Source organism: Barbus barbus (genome assembly GCF_936440315.1).
Source record: "Barbus barbus genome assembly, chromosome: 30".
In the NCBI taxonomy this organism is placed as follows: domain Eukaryota; kingdom Metazoa; phylum Chordata; class Actinopteri; order Cypriniformes; family Cyprinidae; genus Barbus; species Barbus barbus.
The window spans coordinates 27620636-27644025 of record NC_136758.1 but is presented as its reverse complement, the minus strand read 5'-3'; the positions used below and the strand labels follow the sequence as shown (position 1 = coordinate 27644025).

Genomic DNA, 23390 nt, shown 5'->3' with positions numbered 1-23390 from the left:
ACCACTGCACACACACACACACACATACACAGGATGCCTTCTTATAGTTTTAAAGGTTCATCCAAGGAGTTAACAAATTTGACTAAGTAAGTTTACAGTTGATGTAATACTATACTATGAGAAACAGTGATCATCTGATCAACAATTTATCATGTCTCTTCCCTTTCTCCCTCAAACACACAGGCACATACACAGGATGTCATAACTATATAGGCCTATAGTTTTAGGATTCATCAGTGTGGATTATAGTTTTATTATATTAATAAATTACACTTTTTAGAAGTTTTTAATGTGTCAACTCTCACTCTTTCCTACCTGTTATTATATGAATTTAGTGCTTTTATGGAATAGGAGCTGGTATACATATTCAAGAGCGTGCAAAGATGGGTAGTATTTTGATCGTATGTAGGTGGGCCGGTCTGGGCCTTAATGCCAGGGCTGATTTTTTGTCCCAGTCCAGCCCTGCTCGTTACTAATTACATACTGTGACACTTGCAAAATATTTTAATATTGACCTGAGAGTCATGTTACATCACACCTGAGTGGGTGGAGTCGGACTTTAAAAGGCTTCTCCTGAAACTTCCTCCTGATCTTTGCTTTGGGAAGGACGGAATAATCTTCCAGCTACAGTAAGAGACAACAGGTAGGTTTTGAATCATTTCATGTTGCTATCATTTCAGTTTTTAACGTTTACCATATCCATGCATGAGAAAGAAACTATTAACTGACATGCAAATGGCTTTGTGTTTTAGTTCAGTCATTTACATGCACATACATTTTCTTCATGCACGTCTCTGTCATTTTAATCAACCTAAACCAAAAACAAATAAATGAGCATAAAGTTAAAGAGTAATGTATTTTTTCATTGTTTATTATATTTCATTGTACAATAAAGTTGATTCTAATTTACTGAAGAGTAAAATGTGAGTAAACAGAAATAAAAGCTATTGGAAACATGTTCATCATAAAGAAAAGCATTGTGCTGTTGTGCTGTCTATTCAACAGATTTGAGCAGCAATGCCAGCACCTGGTGTGTGTTTAAACATCTTATCGGAGCGTAATCTCAAAGATGGACAGGGATCTCCCAACAATCCTGAGAAGTTCCTGGATCAGGACTTTCACCGGCTCAAGCAGCTCTGCCTGAAGGATAGACTCAGATTCGTAGACAACTTGTTCCCGCCAGAGGTGAAATCAATCGGATTGGGTCCCCTGAAGCGTGACGACCTCTGGAAAGTCGTGTGGAAAAGACCACATGTACGTGAACATCTTCACACACAAACTCGATCCATTCATAGCAGAAACCTCAGAAATGAACTTATTGGTCATGACAGATTTTCACCTGAAATCTAAAGTAGCCTAAAGCCACTTTGAAAAATGCAAATACATCTTGTTGACCATTGCGATGCTAAGTTTAGGTTGACGTTAGTGCATGGGTGGTTGTGAAGCCTAACATCCACAACAAAGGAACTGCAGAGTCATGCCTGCTTTTCTATTTGGTTTAGTTTGCATTTTCGGACTAGAATTTAAAACTTAAGGCTCTCTGCTGTTTTTTTTTTATGATTTGTACCCGTGTGATTGTGTCTGATCTGCTGTAAAGAGTGAAATGAATCACCTGTTTCCTTTTAGGAACTGGTGCCAAACCCTGTCTACATTGTTCAAGGAGCTTCAAGGTTTGATTTTATCCAGGGTCGATTAGGTAGGTCTGATACAAATATATATATTATGTGCTTACAAGCTACAAGTGTAGCTTTGGTGAAGGTCATGCAATACTCTCTACTATGTAATTATATGCTGTTTAATATAAATATAACATACAACCAATGTCCATACCAAACCTGCAGTACGTACTTAAAGCATACATAAAAAAATGCATTAGAAACTAAATTATAATGCAGTACATCAATGCAATTAACTAAAGCAAAAGCAAAACATTATATGCAAAAGAGCAAAACATAGAGATGATGAAAATTTAAAAGGTCGCAGGTCTCAACAGCTTAATAGATAAAGTGGCTGTGCAATAAAGCAATAAATCAGTCAAATACGTGTGTCCTGTATGTACAATTTGAATATAAACAAAAAAAACAAGCAATAGAAGGTGAACTCAGTCTTTAGGTCAAATGAAAATGTTGCTGGTTGGAGTAGAGTTTAATAACAAAAATCCAGTTGCATGCAGCTGTTTTCCATTTTATGGAGTTGTAATGTTTTTGACAAATATATATTCCATATGTATGTATGAAGGTAACTGCTGGTTTCTGGCATCTGTTGGAGCTCTTACATTTCAAAAACGAATTATGAAGCAGGTTATCAATGATGAACAGAATTTCTCTGTGGATTATGCAGGAATCTTTCACTTTAAGGTAAACCATTTTTGGGCAACTGTTCCATTAAGAGTTAAAGCTTCTATATTTTCTATAACAGCTGAACTGTCATCTTTTGTTTTCAGTTCTGGAGGTTTGGATCATGGGTGGATGTTGTTATTGATGACAAACTACCGACTATTGATGGCCGACTCGTCTTTGTTCAGTCCAAAACACCAAACGAATTCTGGCCTGCTTTGTTAGAGAAAGCTTATGCTAAGTATGTGTCAGTTCATTTATTCATAAAGAATTTAAGTGAAAAATCTTTTGCCTTTGATTTTTCATCTGACTTGCATATACTTTCTGCTTCAAATGATGTAATATTGTCTTCTTTTGTATCCAGAGTGTGTGGCTCCTATGCAGATATGGATGTAGGAAACATTTCCGAAGCTCTCATGGACTTCACTGGTGGACCACACATGACCATTAAACTAAGTGATGCTTCAGGAAAGCTGTGGGAAGCCTTGAGACGAGCCAGCCAATCAGAATCCCTGATGGGATGTGGTACTCCTGGAGGGGTAAAGATCGAGTCTTTAATATTATTATAAAGCAATGCAATTATTACTATTTATTTTTTAAAACATTAAAATATTGTAATTGATTATTAATTTTTGTTACTTCAAATAGATTGATTCATGTTTTTTTGAAGATGAAGGCATGTCACAACCTGACAAATGGCACAAATGCATGTGTTTGAATGTAATATTTAATATCCAGAAATGTCATGAATTTAATTTTTAATTTGACTCTCATTTACCAACTGAATTTGCACCAAAATACAGTAGAGTTTGATTACACACACAGATTTTAACAAACGAGACATGGGAAGCATGTTATTCTCCTCCCTTTAAAAATGTGTTTAGCCTATTCATATATAAGCTCATTTCCACCATGGAATTCAAATATTTTAAAAGTAAAGGCCATTGCACACTGAGTCTGAATTTTTCGTCCAAAATTTTCGCACGTTGAAAAATAAATACGGATCGGGTTCGATTTTTTGCGTTTTTCGCATCCGTATAAAGCATTTTGAGATGCTTTGAGAAGGTGTTTTGACCATTCAGAGCCAAAATAGTGTCAGACAAATTAATACACTTCGTCTTGCAGCACAGAGCACTTTATGACAAACAAATTGCGGAATACAGAATATAAAGAACTACTGTAGCCTATTTTTTTTATGCCTGGCGCGCACCTTTCCGATGCCACAGTTCGGTGTGTGTGTGTGTCCATACCTCAGACAGTCTCTGTTCAGAATCAATTGGTTCACGGAAATTGGTGGTCTTTTTAATATGTGGATTCAGTATCGCTAGCAAAGTATCAAACTGAGGCACTGACATCCTGAAATAAACTTTGAATCTCTCGAGATAATCCCGCAGCTCTTTGATAAGGAGGTGGAACTCTCCTTCCTTTCTGCGCAATCTAAGGATTGGATGGACCCAATATTTCCTTTTTCTTTTTTTAAAAAGAGAGCGGACAACAAAATCATCCTCACTGCTTTAAGACATTTTGTATAGTTTTGCGATTTTTTTCGCAACGGATTAATTAAAACGCATCGGACTCAGTGTGCAAGGTCTCTGTGCGTGTCGAATTTTTAAGATTGCGAATGCGAAAAAACGCATGCGAAAATTTCGGACTCAGTGTGCAGAGACCTTCATAGTGACTTTTTATATCGCACTTTTGACTTTTCAGAATTACTAAGTATAACCTCGGAAATTTGACAATTTAAAATTTTTCTCAGAATTCTGAGTTTATATCTCACAATTTTGACTCTTGTTTTTTTTCTTTCTTTTTCTTCAGAAGTCTGAGTTTAAAACTTGCAATTCTATTTTTGTCTCCACTATGGAATAAAAAATTAAGTAATTGCTGCTTTTTATCTCACAATTCTGTTTTCTTACCTCACGCATCTTGATTTCTATTTCGTAATTTCGTAAAAAATCCGAACTGTGAGAATTCTAAATTTCTTTGCATTTATTGTTTGTATTTAGCATTGTTTTTCCCTGCATAGAGAACAGAGCAGTCTTCCTGTTAAAACCCATGCAAACATGATCACAAAAGTTCTAAAATCACTTTATTCCTTTAGCAAGCAGGTCTACTGCAAAATGACGTGTTGCCCAATGGTCTTGTGGAAATGCATGCATACACGGTCACAGAAGTTGCAGAGGTGAGAACTAATTTGGTTTACAGTTGTGATGTGTTTAGTAACTTTTGGCTGAATTAAATCGATAAGGAAGTGTTTCCTGGGATCTAATGAGGTGTTCTCTCACAGGTTGTATGTAAAGGTCGTCCAGTGAAGCTGGTGAGGATCTTTAACCCTTGGGGTCACGGAGAGTGGAACGGAGACTGGAGCGACAGGTCTAAATTCTTCTGTTTCAATTCATATTTCTCAATAATATATCAGTTAGGCATCTGACATCTTGTTAATGTGGTCTCCTTAGATCCTCTCTTTGGGAACTTGTGCGTCCTGAGGACCAAAAATACAAAGTTGTGCTTGACAATGGAGAATTCTGGTGAGCAGAAATAAACATGCAAAGTCTCAATTTATTTTAGATCAATGCTTTTTATATATCACTTGTTTTTTATTTCGTTTTATGGATATAATGCATAGTTGCAAGTCACTATATTTACAGCAGGTTTTCTGTCTCTGCAGGATGTCAGAGGAGGATTTCTGCAGGAATTTTTCACATTTGGATATATGTTGTTCAGATGTGAACGTTCTTACTGGATCTCGTTCTTCCTCCTGGAAAACTGTAGTGCACAGAAGCCAGTGGGCGATTGGGACAACAGCGGGAGGCTGCTTAAATGACATAGGTAATCCAACTCTTTTATATCATTCTTATTACATCTATTTTATTATGACTATGACTTCTACAGTTTATTTAAGCATAAGGATCCAAATCATGTCAAAATAAGACAATTTGATGAAAATGTATTATGTATGGCTTTGTTGAAGGTTGATTGTGATTGGTTGACAGCGATGCTTGAAGTGAAAAACATGAGGTGCTGGCTTTACTTGAACGTGCCTGAACGTGATGATACTTTTAGTTCAGAGCGATTTAGATGTTCAGTCAATAACTGATCAGAAAGATTCAGTAAAGAGAATCCTATTAAACAGATAGGATAGGAGTCTGAGTTATGACACTTCTTTAATAGCCTATAGACTAAAAGTCTCTTGTTTTGCGTTTATAGACAGTTTTTCAAGAAATCCCCAGTTCCGTGTGACTCTTAAGGAGACTGTTGAAGACCCCAGAGGTAAAAGCTCTCCAAATCTCCTCGTGCCTCTCATTCAGAAATCTCACAAGAGAAACAGGCACCTGGCCACCAATTTCAATATTGGCTTTAACATTTATGAGGTTTGTAGCAATGTATTCTGACAGCTTATGAATTTGCAAAAGACACTCCTCACTTGAATGAACATTCATATTTGTTTTCTGTTACTCTTGCAGGTGCCAGCTCATGTACGTATTTAACATATTCCTGAAAAACTTGGTTGAATTTTGGGTTTGTTTTGCAGAGACAGAGTAATCAATATTGTTCCTTATTCTCCAGTTAAAGGACCAAAGGGAAAAATTCCCTTCCTCATTCTTCAGAAACACCCGTCTCGTTGGACAAAATGAATCCTACATCAATGTTCGGGAAGTCATGGAGTTTTTCCGATTTAAAGCAGGCGAATACCTCATTGTTCCTTCAACTTTCCGACCAAACGAAGCTGCATCCTTCCTTCTGACAGTCTATTCAAAGACAGAAGCCATCATTGAGTAAGAGTTAATGCATGTTAGGCTGGGATTTGACAAGCTATTTGAACATAAAAAAAATCAGATTTAGTAGTAGCAGCTTTTAGTAGTATAATTTAATGTAGTATTATTGAACTACACAATTAAATATTTTGATGTTGTGTCTTCAGAGACAGTTCTGGATATGGCATGACAAGAAAAAAGGTATAGCACAGCTTGGGCTATATACAAATATAAGCTTTTAAAGTGAATATATTTTCAAATGATCTCCATTTTTCTCAGATGATTCCCAGGGCTAATGATGAATCCTTCCAGCTCTTTCCAAAATATGCTGATAAGGTACATGTAACTCTCTAACTGTTCTGGATTATGAGGGAATGTGACTGATTATGATCAGAAATTTGATCCTAACCCAGATATTTAAAACAAACAGCAAGTTTTTTAACATTTGATATATTACCAAATCATCATTGTCTGTTTATGTAAGTATGGAGAGGTGGACGCTGAGGGACTACAAAGACTTCTGAATGAGAATCTTTATGCAGGTGATGCTTGTAGAGAAAAGTCACAATATGAAATCATTTTTGAAACTCATATTCCTGTTTTGCTCCCAGTGATCTCTGATTCTGCGTATGTTTTTGGGCTGATCTTTCAGGACATTCACAGAAGACAACAGGATTCAGCTTGGATTTGTGTAAGGGCTTGTTGGCTCTGATGGATGTATCCTCAAATATGAAGATTCAGAGTGAGAAAAGGCTTTCAGGGATCTGTGTTTCAGATTCTTTTGCATGTCGTTTGTAAATTATAGAGTTAAAATATCGCATTCATCACATTTTACAAGTTTCATGATACTCTTTAACAACAAACACAGCTCAGTGTCACTGGAAGGCTGAGTGAATTTGAATGCTTTCGTTTGTGGAAACAAGTGGTTTTTCTAAAGGTAAAAGTGCAACACATTTCAATTTTTTTTTAGCATTAGTTACATATTCTGTTTTCAAAATGCACATTATATGAGTAAAATGATTTACAATTGCTCTTTTGCCTGTTTATCAGGATATTTTCTATGGCAAGGATGTTTTGCGCACTGGAAGTCTGTCTCTGAATGAACTCCGAAATGCTCTTATGATTACAGGTAACATTATTTTCGACATTAAGACTATGTTAACACACTTATATGATCTCAAATGATCTTAAAAGTCATAAAGGTTACATCACCATTTAATTACTTACCATACAAAACAATAGAATGAATATGCTCATACTTTTGTGTTCAAGGGTTTGTATTGAGTGACAGTATGCTGAATCTCATGGCTCTACGATACGGCGACTCTAATGGTGAAATTACACTGGAAAACTTTATTGTGCTCGTCCTGCGCATGGATTGCATGGCCAGTGAGTCTAAAACATTAGCTTGTGTACTATTTCAGTTCAAAATATTATGTTCAATAAAAAATCCTAAAAATTTCTAGATAGATGAGTTAGAATTCAACTTAAATGATTCGATTGATGTTTTATAAAGATAATTAAATGACTGCATAACATCCGCACCAAACCTCTGTAGTGCATTATGTCCTTGTCATGTCTGGATTATTTATGTTAATTTATACACCGAGTATAAATTCATATGATCATCACCAGAAACTTTTAAGAGACTCTCTGATGGAGGGCCGAACATGATGCTGGGAGAAAATGAAGTAATGTTTTTAATGCAAATATCTCATTCATCACAATTCATAGTAAGATTAATAAAAATCACAGATCATAATAGCTGTTTAACCAATGCTCTGTTGTTGTAGTGGATGCATCTCACCATGTACTCATGATCCAGATGAGACTGAGAAAATGGATCCTGGACAGACTTCTGAGACAGCACTGATAACAATACAGAAATACAATACACAAATGTAAGACTTAAATGCAACTTTAACTCCATACTTGATACATGTGGCATAATGCAGGCTTGTTATTCATAATTAATTTGATTTTGCATATGGTGATAAATTGTGATGTGCATTTTTTTAAATAGCCTATAGAATGAATTGTGTGGAGAGTTTAGCTTGTTTAAATAAACACTTTCATTCAGATCGCACTAATCTAGTTTGGCTTTTTTAGCTTCAATGACACTTTTTAACGAGATGATCAAACCCCACACTTTCTACAATTAGGAAAATCTGTTTGCTGTGCTACATACTGTATAACAACCAATAAATCAATACTCGGTACATCAGAATTCACTGTTCTATTGTGCTTATATGTTTTGACACGCTACTGCTTTACACTTTAAATAAAGAACTCGAATAAATGGACATTGGAATCCAATCTACTGTAAAGCGCTAACTCATGAATAATAATTAGATACGTGACGTTCGCCTAATAGCACTCACTGATTTGCTGAGTGTCAGAATGACACAATTGTGAACGAATCCGACCAGAACTAGCCTAAAGCTAGTTAAAAACTCTTAATCGTGTTGTATAGCCTGGCCTATATATATATGTACTAATAGAAGTGTAACTTTTCTGAAATCATCTTGTGGAGAGTAGAAGTCAAACTGAGTAAATTAACTTCAAACTCCATGGTAGCCTACTTAAATGTTTGTGTTAAATGTCTAAAAATGCGAAAATACTATGGGGTCCTTTTAGAAGTGTTTGTTGTTCATTAATAATTAGTCACTGGATATTGGTAGGGACATAGCATTTCTATTAAATTCTACACCCTTGAAAATCATAAGCGATGTCCGACTTTGGAAACTGAATCTTTGAATTCGTACCTTTACTTTATCCTGACGGCTTTGTAAATGATTACCTGTGTTTTGTTTTTCTTGTTGTAGTAATAAACAGTAGCAGGCTGTGTACTTAGGGTGGGACATGACTGATAACAAAAGCCTTAGACTTCACCGTGTCAGCGTCGATCAAAAGTTCACAAGGTTATTTGAGATCACTGAACCATCTGTGTCCAAACATAAGTTTCAATAGGCTGCCTCTAACTTGCTCTATAACAGTCTTTTCTGTGTGCCATTCAAAACCAGCTATTCTTGCTGTTTATTTTTATTTTTTATTTGAATTAGACACAAAACATGAATATAAAGCCAAACAGGAACTTCAAATCAGAAACTCAGCAAATCTTCTGTCATCTGTGTGTGGAGCCATCTAAAACAACTGGTTATTATTACTGCTTAATTTAGTCATCTGCAATTAGACAGCATGATACTTATATGTAGGCTAGTTCTGTTTATGCAGTAAAATTACCTGTGGTGATATTTTATGTGACACATTCTATATTGCCATTTAAAGATGTGTTCTCATAACTGCACACTGGAAGTCAGTCTGCCTTTTTAACTTTATTCCTCTAGGAAGTGAAATCATTTTGGTGTAAAATCAATGGATATTTGATAAAAAACCGTGGATGTTTTTTCGGTGTTAGTTGGTTTGTTTATCTCTAAAACATTCATCAAATTAAACCAGTTTGGTAAGGTCAACATTTCAGAAGTTGCTTAAAAAAAATTAAATAAAGCTGTTTTTATCTTTATGAACATCCTGTTTGTTTTCTTGTCATTTTGTAAGTAATTGAAATTAAAGTTTGACCAGAGCAGATTTATAAACTCTTTTATAGAAATACTTCCTTGAATTACAACAAAAACAGCACAGGAATAGTGTAAGTGTAACTTGACATGACTTTTGTTCTTTTTTCTGGCAAGTCACATTTACACAGTGGTTACTCATTTCTGTGTATCCACAAGCAGTTTATTCAGTGATTTTTATATCCCTTTAACATAACAATGTTTAATGTGTGCTACATGAAGGCAGCATACTGATGGCGTTTTTACTTTTTCATGATATGGTATACATATAGGTATAAAAGTGATATGACACAATGTTGATAAATACTTTTGCAACCTTTAGACACAACAGGTAGCAGACCAGAGATATATAGGCTATATCTGGATCGACTGCATGAACAAGATAAAAAAAAAAGTCTTTGGGAAGCTCTAGGCCATTGTTGAGGGTCAATACTTCTTATCAGCATTCAGGTATCATTGGTACTGTAAAACTACTTTGAATGGAGCTTTCATGAGGCTGCACCTTTGTTATGGTAAATGCAAAACTATATTAACTAATCAATAAATGAATGTACAGCTGCATAAAGAAACATATTTTTCCTCTCTTATACTGTGTTTAATTGATCCTTTTAAATTACTCTGATCCATTGCCGTTTCTGGCTAAGTACAAGAGCAGCCGCCAGCTAATATTCAAGCCTATTTGTGTCCGTCTTCACTAAATAATTAAGTCCTTGTTGGATAGTTTGCACACTACATACAAGCGATGTAAAGAAAAGCTTCAACAGTCATACATTCCATTGTAAATTGTATATACGTTTTAAAGGCGTAACATACCAGAGGTTAATAGTTGCATAGCCTGAAATGTGTTTTATGGTTTCCTAAGTGGTTTGAGATAGTGTTGCAAACATCGCCATAATAGTTCATAATTGTACATAATTCTGCCTGATACAGTTAAATCACAATAAAAGTAGAAATAACCCATCATATTTTTCTCGCATACATGAGGAGTGTTCTGACATGAATGTAAACGATACATTTCATGGGCCAATGGAATCCACTACATGAGAGAAACAAAGTAACATTCTTTTACAGATGTTTTGACTGATGTAACTTCAAGTGCAACACTTAAGAAGGTCCATAAAGGTGAAAATGGTCATACTTGTAGAAAAAAGACCAGGTTTTTGCTCTGTGGCGACTGTTCTTTATAGCTGTCAAGAACATGTGAACAAAATCAGCCTGTTTTTTGCTGTCCTAGAGCGCAAGTTAATCAAATTTATTACTTGCACTAAGAACTCCAATGCTCTGTTTGCATTATTGCTATAAATATGTATTACTGGAGTTATTTTTCAATTACTCCATCCATTGTTGGAAGCGTACAGTGTTGTGGACCAATAAATGATTCCTGAGTAACAGGACACATCTGGTATTTTTCTGCATTATCGGAAAGACTCTCAAGTCTTTTGAACTTGTATCGGTGGACAGAGGTCCATCATAAAGACGTCTCCACGCATGAGCCATTCCTATGGAAGGAGCGATGATTGGGGCAACTCTCACTGCAATGGACGATAAGCACCGGGAAATACAGCGCATCCTGGTAGGGCGGTGGGTCTTCCTCGTCAACATTAATCCGTCCGGACAGGCATCGCGTGTTCTCGCTGGGGCTCTCGGGTTCATCCAGACTGCCACTCCCGCTTCTCCAGAAGCAACTGCGGCGGGAACCGTACAGTCTTCCCAAGGAGAAGCGACTCCCACTGAAGGGGATCCGTGGACTGCCGTTGCAGATGCTGAGGGCGCTGCGGGAGAACACGGAGGAGCTGCTGATGGCGCGATGGCAGCGTTCGCAGTTCTGTCTGACGCCTCCTGAGCGTTGCGCCAGGTCCATCAGACCTGCCTCGGAGTAGCTGGGCACCAGCTGCTGGTTGGAGCGAATGTGCCACTCCAGTTCGGTGCTGTCAATAGTGTTGACCCTTGGGATGCGTCTACAGTAAGGTCTCTCATCGCAGGGCGTCACAGGTATGTAGTCGGCACCAAAGAGCTTTTCCACTCGGTAATGGACGTAGGCCGTGCGGTACTCAGTTAGCACCCGTAACGGCCAGGATAAGGTAAGAAAGGCCGCTGTCCAGAAGACGTAGTTGGAGATGTACCAAGGATGGTGGTCGGGGTTGGAGAAGGCAATCATGTACTCTTTGAAGTCTACGTTTTTCAGGTGCATCCCCTCCCGAGCCTCCATATAATCATCTAGTCCTTCGTTGTCGGTGAAGAACCTTGCCCGTTGGGTCAAATAGGAATTTTCGGACTCCACGTTGGCGAAGCAAAAGCACTTGGTGAACCTCAGTTTGGTGATGGCTGACTTTTCCAGACCGACGAGCTGCTTGGAGACATCCTTAACTCCACAGTGGCCGTAGTCTAACTCTGCCTCGGCTACATGCGTGTTCACCCTCTCGTGATACACCTGCGTGGTGGTGTACGCATCTCCGTTGCGGTACCTCGTGACTTGACGCGTCCGCCGCACGTAGTGGTAGCTGATAGCCTTCCACCAGATGCAAGGCTTGGCCTGCTGCATCCTCTGGACTCTTTCGTAAATCCCCTCCACATGCACTTTATACTGAAGCTCATTTCTGGCATGGCAGTGCCAGCACTCCACCAGGTAAACGACATAAAGCATGATGAGGAAGGCCAGGGGGATGTAGATGTAGCCATCAGAGCAGGGACTGTCATGATACATCATGGACTTCCCTTTGTAGGCACTGTCAAAGGTCAAGCGGGTGACCTTGGTGACGTGGCACCACACCATGGCTCCCATGCAGCCGTACATGAGCATGGACAGCAGCAGGCATTTCCAGAACACCTCTCTGCACATGGACTTGCTCAGTGACTGTTTCACAGGCCTCTGCTGCTCGTCAACAACAAAAGAGAACAAAGAGAATGCAGATGAGTTCAAAAGGACATGGAAACTGTGAGTACAGTGAATTATGCAAATGCAGTGTCATGCATGTTGTTGTTTGAAATCAAGATGATGAATTTGCACAAATGTATTCCTTTATTATATTCATACAGCATCTCATCATCATCATAGAGCAGCACATATAGCTAATATATATATAAATCTTTCAGTATCTAGAGATGGATGAAATAATGCTGCCATACACATTACATCATCGCAGATGCATGTGATATTATGTCAGATGCATGCTGGATATAGGAACATTGAAGATGGCTTGTAATGCATCTTCACTTTTTTGTCATATGTCTTCTGTACATTTTTTTGTAATCTATGTCTTTTTGGTATTTCATTGAATCTTGAATGTCTTTTTTGAATCTAAATTAGTTTGTTGTTCAAATTCATTTATTTCTTTTGAGATAAACATATTGAGCTCATTTTAAACTAAAATTATTATTTTTATTTCACTTTTTTTTTTTGTCACTAACTGTATATTAACTTAATTTTTTATTTACATTTTTTTTAGGGAAAGGGAAGTGGTGTGTGGCCAAGTATTGTGACCCATACTCTGAATTTGTGCTCTGCATGTAACCCATCCAAGTGTACACACAGTAGTGAACATACACCCGGAGCAGTCGGCAGCCAATGATGCGGTGACCGGGGAGCAGTTGGGGGTTTGGTGCCTTGCTCAAGGGTCTCACTTCAGTCGTGGTATTGAGGGAGGAGAGAGTGCTGGTTATTCACTCCCCAACCTACAATCCCTGCCAGACCTGACACTCGAACCCACGACCTTCGGGTTACAAGTCCAACTCTCTATCCATTAGGCCACGACTGCCCCTTTATGTAAATTAGTTTGGTGTTCGAATTCAATTTCAAGTTTTGAAATTAAATACTTCATTTGAACAATATTTACAACAATATTCACTAAATACTACACAATTCCCTAAAATAAATTGAAAATGGTCATTATCCATATACAAAGCTGTTTGTAGATTTTGAACCTTGTTTAAGCAAGCCTATAAACTGGTCTCCCAGCATGGTATTAGCTGATTGTAAAAGCTTTTTTGCATGCATTTCATGTTTTAAGCCCAGCATACCAATTAGCAAACCATCTTTGGCTGGTTTAGTCTGCAGTAGGCAGAGCTGGGTAGATTACTTACAAATTGTAATCCGTTACTGATTCCAGATTACATGACAAAAATTGTAGTCAGTAATCTAATCCATTACATTACACATTTTAGGTAATATAATCAGATTACTTTTAGATTACTTTTGATTTAACTCGTTAATCACATTGATTTAAATAGCATTATCTTGTACCATAATGATGTAAAAAATGCGAAGAGTAAGAAAACTTGTTCCATTCATTGTAATTTACAACATAAAGTGCATGAAACATTATATTACATCAAGGTTTCCCAAACTAGGGTTCGTATAGGAACAGCAGGGGGGTTGTGTTTAATGAAAAGATGACAATTAATTAAATCATAAACAAATTAATTAAATCATTTTAAAACAAACTCCCTTTCGAGGAAAGTCTCTTCACTCTGCGGCCATATTCGCAACGCCTTCTAAATCTTAATGAATGGGGGAATCCTGAAATCTCAAAAACTGCTTGCTGAACTCACAATTAAATTACATATGTCAAATCAGCAACAAAAATCTGAAATGAATGGCCCAATGCTTTCTTATGCTCAAATAGCATTTAAAAAGCTTGTTTTTCAGGCTAGACCAGCCAATGTGCATGCTGAATCATAACCTGCTTATACTGTGCATGTGCATTATCTGGTCTAGTCAGGTTTCTATGGGAAATTCGGCCCTTTCATTTAGAAGGTGGGACTATTCCTACATATTGCGCATTGCAATTTCTCCCATTCATAAGTAGGCCTCTAGGAGTGAACTGTCTTTGTATTTCCATAGTCTTTGTTTTAAATAAAACACTTACTAAAAAAGCTGAAATATTTTTATTTACCTGCATGCCATGTGATCATTAATCAACATCAAAGAAACCGTGAAGATGCAAATGTGATATTTAATTATAGAAATATGTATTTTAAAATCTCAGGGGTAATTAAAGCAAATATATTTGATGAATAAGGTTTAGATGACAAAAAGTTTGGGAATGCCTGCATTACATGTAACTAAGAAATAATGTGAATATGTGCATTTTAATTCATTAATTATACATGGTTAAAAAAAACCTACAGAGTAATAATTCAAATAAAAATGAATGTTCATCAGTAGTTGATGCAATGTTGAAACCCTTCTTAAACCAGAAATTATTTTTTTGTAAATTCAGTGGTCAAATGCTGTCCCCACCTGACTAATGACTGATCTCTGTGTGAATGTCCACAAAAATGGACTATAAATACATATATAATATGTATATAATTGCTAGGCTATTTTAGAAAGGAAAATGTAAAAGATGAAAAAGAGAAATTAGTGAGAATCAATCATTTATGAATAATTTATTGCTATTGTGTGAATATGTAATCATGTAATCTATAAAAAAGTAACTGTAGTCTGATTACGAGTACTTTAAAATGTAATTTACTCTAATTACAAGTACTTAATTTTTGGAATCTGATTACGTAATCCAGATTACATGTAATCAGTTACTTCCCAGCTCTGGCAGTAGGCTACTACACCTACTACAGTAATATGCCAAATAAGCATGAGCAAATATTGGCCTGGCCAGTATACTGGTTCATCACTATAATGGTTGATTATGTGATCAATCAGCATTGTTAATGTCTAACTTGACTTTAGGTGTCATGCTGGTTGTCATTTGTTATCATGGATTTTACCTCTACCTCTTATAATAAGAAAGACTGGTCGAACTGTCCGCCTGTTATTTGATAAAGCCAATCTCTGCTCATGCATTCTCACGCAATGATGTCCACATAAGCATGCGTGCTTCTATGTTGTGAACATCGATGCTCATGTTTACATTTTTGTTGTTTCACTATTATCACGCGCCATTCATGCATCGTCATGACTGCAAAATGAAAACGGCATCAGTTATTGAGTACCTCCTCTCTAGTGCCGTCTGGGTCGTCCTCGAACACAGTGGTGGTGCTGCTCTCACTGGCTGTCGCTGCGGATGCTGGAGGGGACATGGCTGGAGCAATGACGGGGTGTGGACCACCTCAAACTCTCCCCAGACTCTTCAGCATCCAGTAATTACAAACGCACACCAATGCAACCAGCGCTTTCAAATCAATCTGTCCATTCCGTCATGCATTTTGAAATTGAACTTCATCGCTTAATCCTGTTTGCAGCAACACCTTCGATTTGATTAGGCTATTTGTGCAACATATGCTCGCATAATATATGCATCTTTTGAATGCCTATTAAGGAGCGGTATTATGCTTTAAATGATCGTATTACAATCACACCAAACGCATGCATTGAAAATCTGACTGATGCGGATTCACAGAGCGTCTGATTAGCCGCCATACCTCCTGTACGATAACGCGAGCGTGAGACGCCATTAAAGAAAGAATGTGGTTTATGCCGCTCAAACTGGGTCCTTTGGCGAGGATTTGCAATTCCAAATTGGGAATGTTAAGAGCTGGATATTGTCGTTCCCGCAGGGAGAGGTTGAGGGGTGGGGAGGATGATGAGGAGGATGATGGTCGTGGTGCTCGGTGAAGCTCCTGAACAGCAGATGTCGACAACCGAGCGCATTTAAATTCACATGCAATCAAAGAAAATTAAATACTGTGTCCAGTATCTAAAAAATGTATATGCAATATACAAATAGTTTAACAATTAATGCAAGTTATTTTACGCTAAAAAGTTGCAAAATGTATTGCACTTTCACCCAATTTTGAATTAAATTATTGGTTTGTAAAATCAAGTTCTGACACGTTATCGTGAAAAGTTGAATGGATAGAAGCAATTATTTGTAGATTTTTTTTTAGATGCAGTATTTCATTTCTTTGATTGCATGTGTGAATTTCACTAGTTTCAATGTCTCTGTCATGTTTTTGTTGTATTTTCTGTTCAATAAAACTGTTGTAATTTATTAGCCACTGCTAACTATTGCACGCTTTACATAGCTCATCGTTTTTCATGATTTTAATAATTGTGTTGGTAGTGATTTTATCATGGTTTGATGAACTGATAAAATGTATAACTTGAATGCAATGTAAGGTGTCAGTGATTGTAAAATGATTGACAGCTGTCTTATCTGCCCATTTCAGATTCAGCACCGTGGACAGCGAGACACTGAAGAAGCTGAACATTGAAGGGGTATGAAAAAGGTGCAATGAAAGAGAGGTTGTTGTTATGCTTAACACCATATTTTATGTTCCACAAAGGAACAAAAGTCGTACAGGTTTGAAACCATTTAAATCTAAGTAAATGACAGTATTTCCATCTTTGGCTTAACTCTTCTTTCAGTAGTACTTTGAGTACCAAATACTTTAGTTGCTTCGTAGGTTTTGGCTGCATGGACATTAATTTGTCAGATGGTCAATTGTTGGTCAATTCAGTGGTTTACAGTGGGAGCATTTTTTCCCAGTCATCTTAAAGACAAAATATCTCAATTTACCCGAATTGTCTTTATATTGTGCATATATACTGTGATTTTTAATGTGCATATAAATTAAATCTAGGGGACTCACAAATGGAAGTGCAGGCACTGTGAATTGTTATTAAAAAATAATCAGCTAGTAATTCTTACAACTATAAGTAATTCAACAGCCAGCAACTCAACAGCTCTGTATAATTTGCCAAATGTCCACCAGATAGCGCTGTAGTCTCTCTTTTTCAGTGTCTATGCACGTTTTGTTCTCTGTAAAGATAATAGATTATATATAGCATTTCTATGTGTTGCAGTATACACATTTATTGAGAAAGTTAATATATATATATATGGAATTAACATGGTTTCATATAGTTTACCAGTATGTCTGTTATTTGTTAGACTTGGATAAATTTGCTTTGACATCAAATTAATTTTACTCTCACAGAGAACATTAATTTTGACATGAAAGGAATTTTTAGCGTAATAAATGCTTATCACATTTTTCAGGCATCCCTCAATCACAGGCAGCTGCATATGATGGATTCCTTCTAAATCTATTATGACAAACATTAGATGACACATCTAACCCCTTTCTAATATCCTCAAGTGTCGTGTTTGTTATAATCCATGTTGGTTTTATAAGTATCTAAAGACTGAAATAGCATGCAAGAAGCAGAAACAGGCCAAACAAACAGTTTACAGGGAGGTTTTAACACTGGTTAAACGTGAAAGTCGCATCTGATGTTCTGTGGCTTCTGAATCTCTGTGTCAGCGCGATGGAATGAACACACTTTGTTAGAATCACAGAGAAGATATCTGAGGAAATCTGCAGAAAAGAGCTTGAGCTGATGTGAGAATCAAAGCAGCTTGATTTACTGAAGGATTTTGATGATTAAACAAAATTATTTTCTTTACTTGAGCGATCATAAATACAGATTAATGAGACTTTAATTGGTTCTGTGTGTTTGTCATTTATTAAAGCTACAGTAAAGTGGCCTGTGATTTAAACCTCGGAAATCATTTTAAAGTAATATTTATTTAAAAGGAAGTGTAATTTATCAATCAAATGTTTTTTGCAGAAAATTACCTGTTAACACGTGTTTAAAACCCATTTTTTATTTGTGGGACCAAAAAATGCTGCATTTTTGGGAATCTAACTATGACAGAATATACTAGCGAAGGCATTTGCTGTGACTGTATAAATATCCATTGCAATTACATGTAGTATTTCGATTTGAAGATACACGACTGACCTTTGCAAAGTCCAGATTTTCTGCCGTGTTTGACGCTGATACACAGAAGTGAGCAGGATTACCAGCCGCGAGCCGCCTCACACTTCAGACCTTTAATTAGCTCTCTGACATGGTTTCTGACTGCTTGTTTGCTGGGCTTGACTCTGTATTTTTGGCTCAACACCATAGAGTTGATGCAGTGAAATTATTCTCTTTTACCAGGGAGTGTTTTCTTCAGCTGGATCAAATCAGTGTCTACAAGGCGAGTTAAAGGAATAGTTTACCCAGAAATCTGCAATGTGCTCACCCTCAGGCCAAGATGGGAACAGATTTGTAGAAATGTAGCATTCCATCACCTGCTTACCAGTGGATGCTCTGCAGTGAATGGGTGCCGTCAGAATGAGAGTCCAAACAGCTGATAAAAACATCACAATAATCCACAAATAATCCACACCACTCCAGTCCATCAGTTAGTGTCTTGTGAAGCCAAAAGCCGCGTGTTTGTAAGAAACAAATCCAACATTAAAACATTTTTAACTTCAAACTGTTGCTTCTGAGAAAAATATAAGTCCATGGTCTGGTCTGAATCAGGAGAGAAATCTGCACATATCAAGCCCAGTGCTTGATATGTGCAGATTTCTCTTAGAAGCCAAAAAAGCTCTAAACAAATAGGTGGCTGGATTTTGATGTGAGAGACAACAGGAGATGGACTTTTTCACTGGATGTAGGATTATTATGCATTATGGACTTCTTAGTCAGAAGCAACGGTCTGAAATTAAGAATGTCTTAAAGATGGATTTGTTTCTTACAAACATGCAGATTTTGTCTTCTCCAGATGTTAACTGATGGACTGGAGTGGTGTGGATTACTTGTGATGTTTTTATCAGCTGTTTGGACTCTCATTCTGACGGCACCCATTCACTGCAGAGCATCCATTGCTGAGAAAGTGATGGAATCCTACATTTCTCCAAATCTGATTAAAAAAACCAACTCATCTATTGGATGGCCTGAGGATGAGTAAATTGTTAATAAATTTAAATTTTTGGATGAACTGTTCATTTAATTTATCATAATCCATAATTTCAAAACAATTTCTTTTTGATTTTTGGGTGAAATAATACCCGAATATATATACACACACACACACACACACACACACACACACAGTGAGGGAAAAAGTTATTTGATCCCCTGCTGATTTTTTATGTTTGCCCACTGACAAAAAGATTGATCAGTCTATAATTTTAATGGTAGGTTTATTTTAACAGTGAGAGACAGAATAACAAAAAATATCCAGAAAAAACGCATGATTTGCATTTTAATGAGTTAAATAAGTATTTGACCCCTTTGCAAAACATGACTTAGTACTTGGTGGCAAAACCCTTGTTGGCAATCACAGATGTTTGGCAACTCGAACCTTCAGCTCCCTCCACAGATTTTCTCTGGGATGAAGGTGTTGAGACTGGCTAGGCCACTCTAGGACCTTAATGTGCTTCTTCTTGAGCCACTCCTTTGTTGCCTTGGCCGTGTGTTTTGGGTCGTTGTCATGCTGGAATACCCATCCACGACCCATTTTCAATGCCCTGGCCCTGACGGTACATGGCCCCGTCCATCGTCCCTTTGATGCGGTGCAGTTGTCCTGTCCCCGTAGCAGAAAAACACCCCAACAGCATAATGTTTCCACCTCCATGTTTGACGGTGGGGATGGTGTTCTTGGGCAGCATTCCTCCTCCTCCAAACACGGTGAGTTGAGTTGATGCCAAAGAGCTGGATTTTGGTCTCATCTGACCACAACACTTTCACCCAGTTCTCCTCTGAATCATTGGCAAACTTCAGACGGGTCTGTACATGTGCTTTCTTGAGCAGGGGGACCTTGCGGGCGCTGCAGGATTTCAGTCCTTTACAGCGTAGTGTGTTACCAATTGTTTTCTTGGTGACTATGGTCCCAGCTGCCTTGAGATCATTGACAAGATCCTCCCGTGTAGTTCTGGGCTGATTCCTCACTGTTCTCATGATCATTGAAACTCCACGAGGTGAGATCTTGCATGGAGCCCCAGTCCGAGGGAGATTTTGCAGTTATTTTGTGTTTCTTCCATTTGCGAATAATCGCACCAGCTTTTGTCACCTTCTCACCAAACAGCTTGGCGATGGTCTTGTAGCCCATTCCAGCCTTGTGTAGGTCTACAATCTTGTCCCTGACATCCTTGGACAGCTCTTTGGTCTTGACCATGGTGGAGAGTTTGGAACCTGATTGATTGATTGCTTCTGTGGACAGGTGTCTTTTATACAGGCAACAAACTGGGACTCCCTTTTAAGGGAGTGCTCCTAATCCTTATAAAAGGTAATTACATGTTTTATAATTTTTTGTACTTACTGTATATATACACAAATACATTTTCCAGTATTCAGTAGCAGTTGGAAACCGCGTGTATAAAATAATTTATGGCTTTTCTTCATTATATGCAGCTCACACTGCACACATGAATGTAAGATGACTTTCATTGTGCAGTGTCTGTCTCCAGTAATCCTCAGTTGTATTTACTGTATTTTTTTTAACTATAATACAAACCCATTCGAGCCCCTCCACATTATTCAAATTGAATTCTTGCATTAACATACAAATTAAATAATGTTTTGAGTTTTTTTTTTTTGTGACAGTGACTGTGTGCCAAGAATCCTATTGAAGTTTCCTTTTGAAATGCCTCGTCTGACACCCAAGATAATAATCTCAACGTCAGGTGGAAACTTCCCGCCACGCAACAGTGACTGTGAAATTAGACTCGCGGCAAATTAGGTAAACTGCATGAGGAGAATAGAGGATGGATCTGTGCCTCTGAAAATGAAGATTCTGAGCTGAGATGCGGCCTGTAAAAGATTCAAGGGTAGGTTTACTCTCTTCAAGGTTTTAATTGTTCTGGAAGGCAGTTAATCAATAATTCTGTAGTGAATGTAACAATAGTAATAGATTCACAGCGGTGGATTTTCACAGCTCACTTGTTCCACACCCAATTCCCTGCAAAAACACACTGATGCCAGAAGAGGCTCCACAGAGGAGAAAGGTTTGCCTGTATTGAATTAGGTCAGAATTGGAATAGATTGGTACATAATACAGTTGGGGATTTGTCAAAAAAATATCCACAATATAACAGACATTCACCACAAATGCATTACTGCTGCATTCATGGCCAACATGATGAATCACATGAGTGTTTCATCATTAATCAGTTATTAGTTCTGCACTGCAGTCGTGGTGTTTGATCTGATGTGTTGCATATTTGTTAGTCTTTGTTTTAGGAGTCATAAGGTTTAAAGTTCCTGCCTACAGACTGCAACGGTGCCGTGGGATCTCACTAATGTCAGGTGGGTAACCTCATCTCCATTGCTTTGCAGTTCCCATGGAAACAGGGCACTTCATGGTTTTCGGAGATGCTATAAATTGAGCTTCCCTAAACTTTCAGATCCTTTGGTGATGCCTGAAACAAAGACGTTTTCAGCCTTTCTTAATATGAATCTGGTTTTTCATGTGTTCTTCACACTAAGAAAAAATGTTCTTTTGAGAACTGTTCACTAAAAGTTTATTTGGAGACCAAAAATGGCTCTTCTATGGCTTCACTGTGAAAACACCCTTTCGGGACTTATATTTTTAAGATTTATTTTGGCTTTCTAGTGAAGTGATCTTGATAGGTTTTCTGAGAGTACATGATCTACCTGAAGTTTCTTCAAAAAATGCAAACTCAATGTTATTTTGAACATGCATTTATGATCTTTGCACTTGACCCAGTCAAAAGCATTGCATTTCACTCTCAGAAATAAAGAGACAATAGCTGTCACTGTGGCAGTACCTTTTCAAAAGACATGCCTTTGTACCTAAAGGGTCCATATTGGTATCTTAAAGATACATATTTGTACCTAAAGTGCACAAATGAGTACCTAAAAGGTACAAAGGTGTATATTTTGAAAAGTACTGCCCCAGTGAAAGCTTTTACCTTTTTTTATGAGAGTGTTGGATGAAGACTTCGTGTTCAAACAAAAAATGTAGGTTCATAAACCAAGTTTATTTGAGCACCCAGTCGACTACTTAACTGATCTCTAGTTTAAGTGCCGTTTATCCAACTAGACAAGCCAAAATATAATTATTCACAGTGAAATATGACCTGGAAGTGTTCTTGGTTTTCTGAAATACATGAATTGTACTTTGCAATGCAAAAATGCAAAATATAAAATTGAGGTTATTTTGAACATAATAACTTTGCACGTCACCTGGTCAAAAGCATTACATTTGTATGGAGATGTCATTATCAAACTAAAAATGTTAAACTAAGTTTCTTTGAATGCTTAGTCATTTAGTTAATACTGACCCCAACCAGTGGAAAAGCAAAAATATCATACAGGCCTTTCTTGTTCCAAGCTTACTATGCAATCAACAACGTAATACTTATAGTATTTATTAATAATTATATAATTATAGTTTTTATTAATAGTTTGAATTTAGTTTCTGTTTTCATTTTAATTTTAGTTTACACTTTTAGCAATTTTGTTGTGTTTGTCTTTTTTAAAATACTATATGTCAGTAGTTTTTAAAAAGTTTTAGTTATTTTAGTACACAGTTATTTTATTGCAGTTACCGTTAATTTTATTTCAAGAAACAAAAAAATGCTTTCAATAACACTTTACAATAAAGTCCCATTAGTTAACATTAATGCATTAACCAACAATGATCAATTCTGTTTCTACACTATTTTTCTTTCTTTTTATATTTGCTAATATTAGTTAATAAATATACACTATTCATTGTTAGTTCATGTTAGCTAATGTCCATTAAATCAAATTAACAGATACAACTTTTGTAAATATATTATTTGAAATGATCATCAACTAATAAATGTTTCAGTGGAATTTTTCATTGTTAGTTCATGTTCATATCATGTTAACTCATGTTAACAAATAGAACCTTACTGTAAAGTGTTACCATGTTTTTTTTTGTTTTTTTTATGGTTTTAGGTAATAACCCTGAGCCCATCCAGTGAAAGATGAGCTGAAA

General features: G+C 37.0%; 2 protein-coding genes across 3 annotated transcripts; one reads left to right on the top strand and one right to left on the bottom strand.

Moving 5' to 3' along the window:
• Positions 1–588: 588 nt before the first annotated feature.
• LOC306850250 (calpain-14-like) lies at positions 589–8311 on the top strand. The gene is made up of 21 exons (XM_079385769.1): positions 589–643; positions 1006–1254; positions 1627–1696; positions 2239–2357; positions 2444–2577; positions 2701–2875; positions 4435–4515; positions 4621–4706; positions 4790–4861; positions 5002–5162; positions 5541–5716; positions 5901–6109; positions 6256–6289; positions 6368–6424; positions 6573–6630; positions 6741–6805; positions 6957–7025; positions 7139–7217; positions 7361–7477; positions 7724–7779; positions 7882–8311. The coding sequence occupies exons 2-21, from the start codon at positions 1018–1020 to the stop codon at positions 7906–7908; spliced, it is 2082 nt and encodes a 693-aa protein (XP_079241895.1). The 5' UTR covers positions 589–643; positions 1006–1017; the 3' UTR covers positions 7909–8311.
• Positions 8312–11131: 2820 nt separating this feature from the next.
• LOC306850107 (transmembrane protein 151B-like) lies at positions 11132–15702 on the bottom strand (the record flags this gene model as incomplete). Of its 2 annotated transcripts, none has more annotated exons than XM_079385550.1 (2): positions 11132–12538; positions 15616–15702. In XM_079385550.1, the coding sequence occupies 2 exons, from the start codon at positions 15700–15702 to the stop codon at positions 11132–11134; spliced, it is 1494 nt and encodes a 497-aa protein (XP_079241676.1). The 2 variants fall into 2 exon arrangements, with proteins under 2 accessions (XP_079241676.1, XP_079241677.1); XM_079385551.1 differs by having other exon boundaries at positions 11132–12535.
• Positions 15703–23390: the final 7688 nt, after the last annotated feature.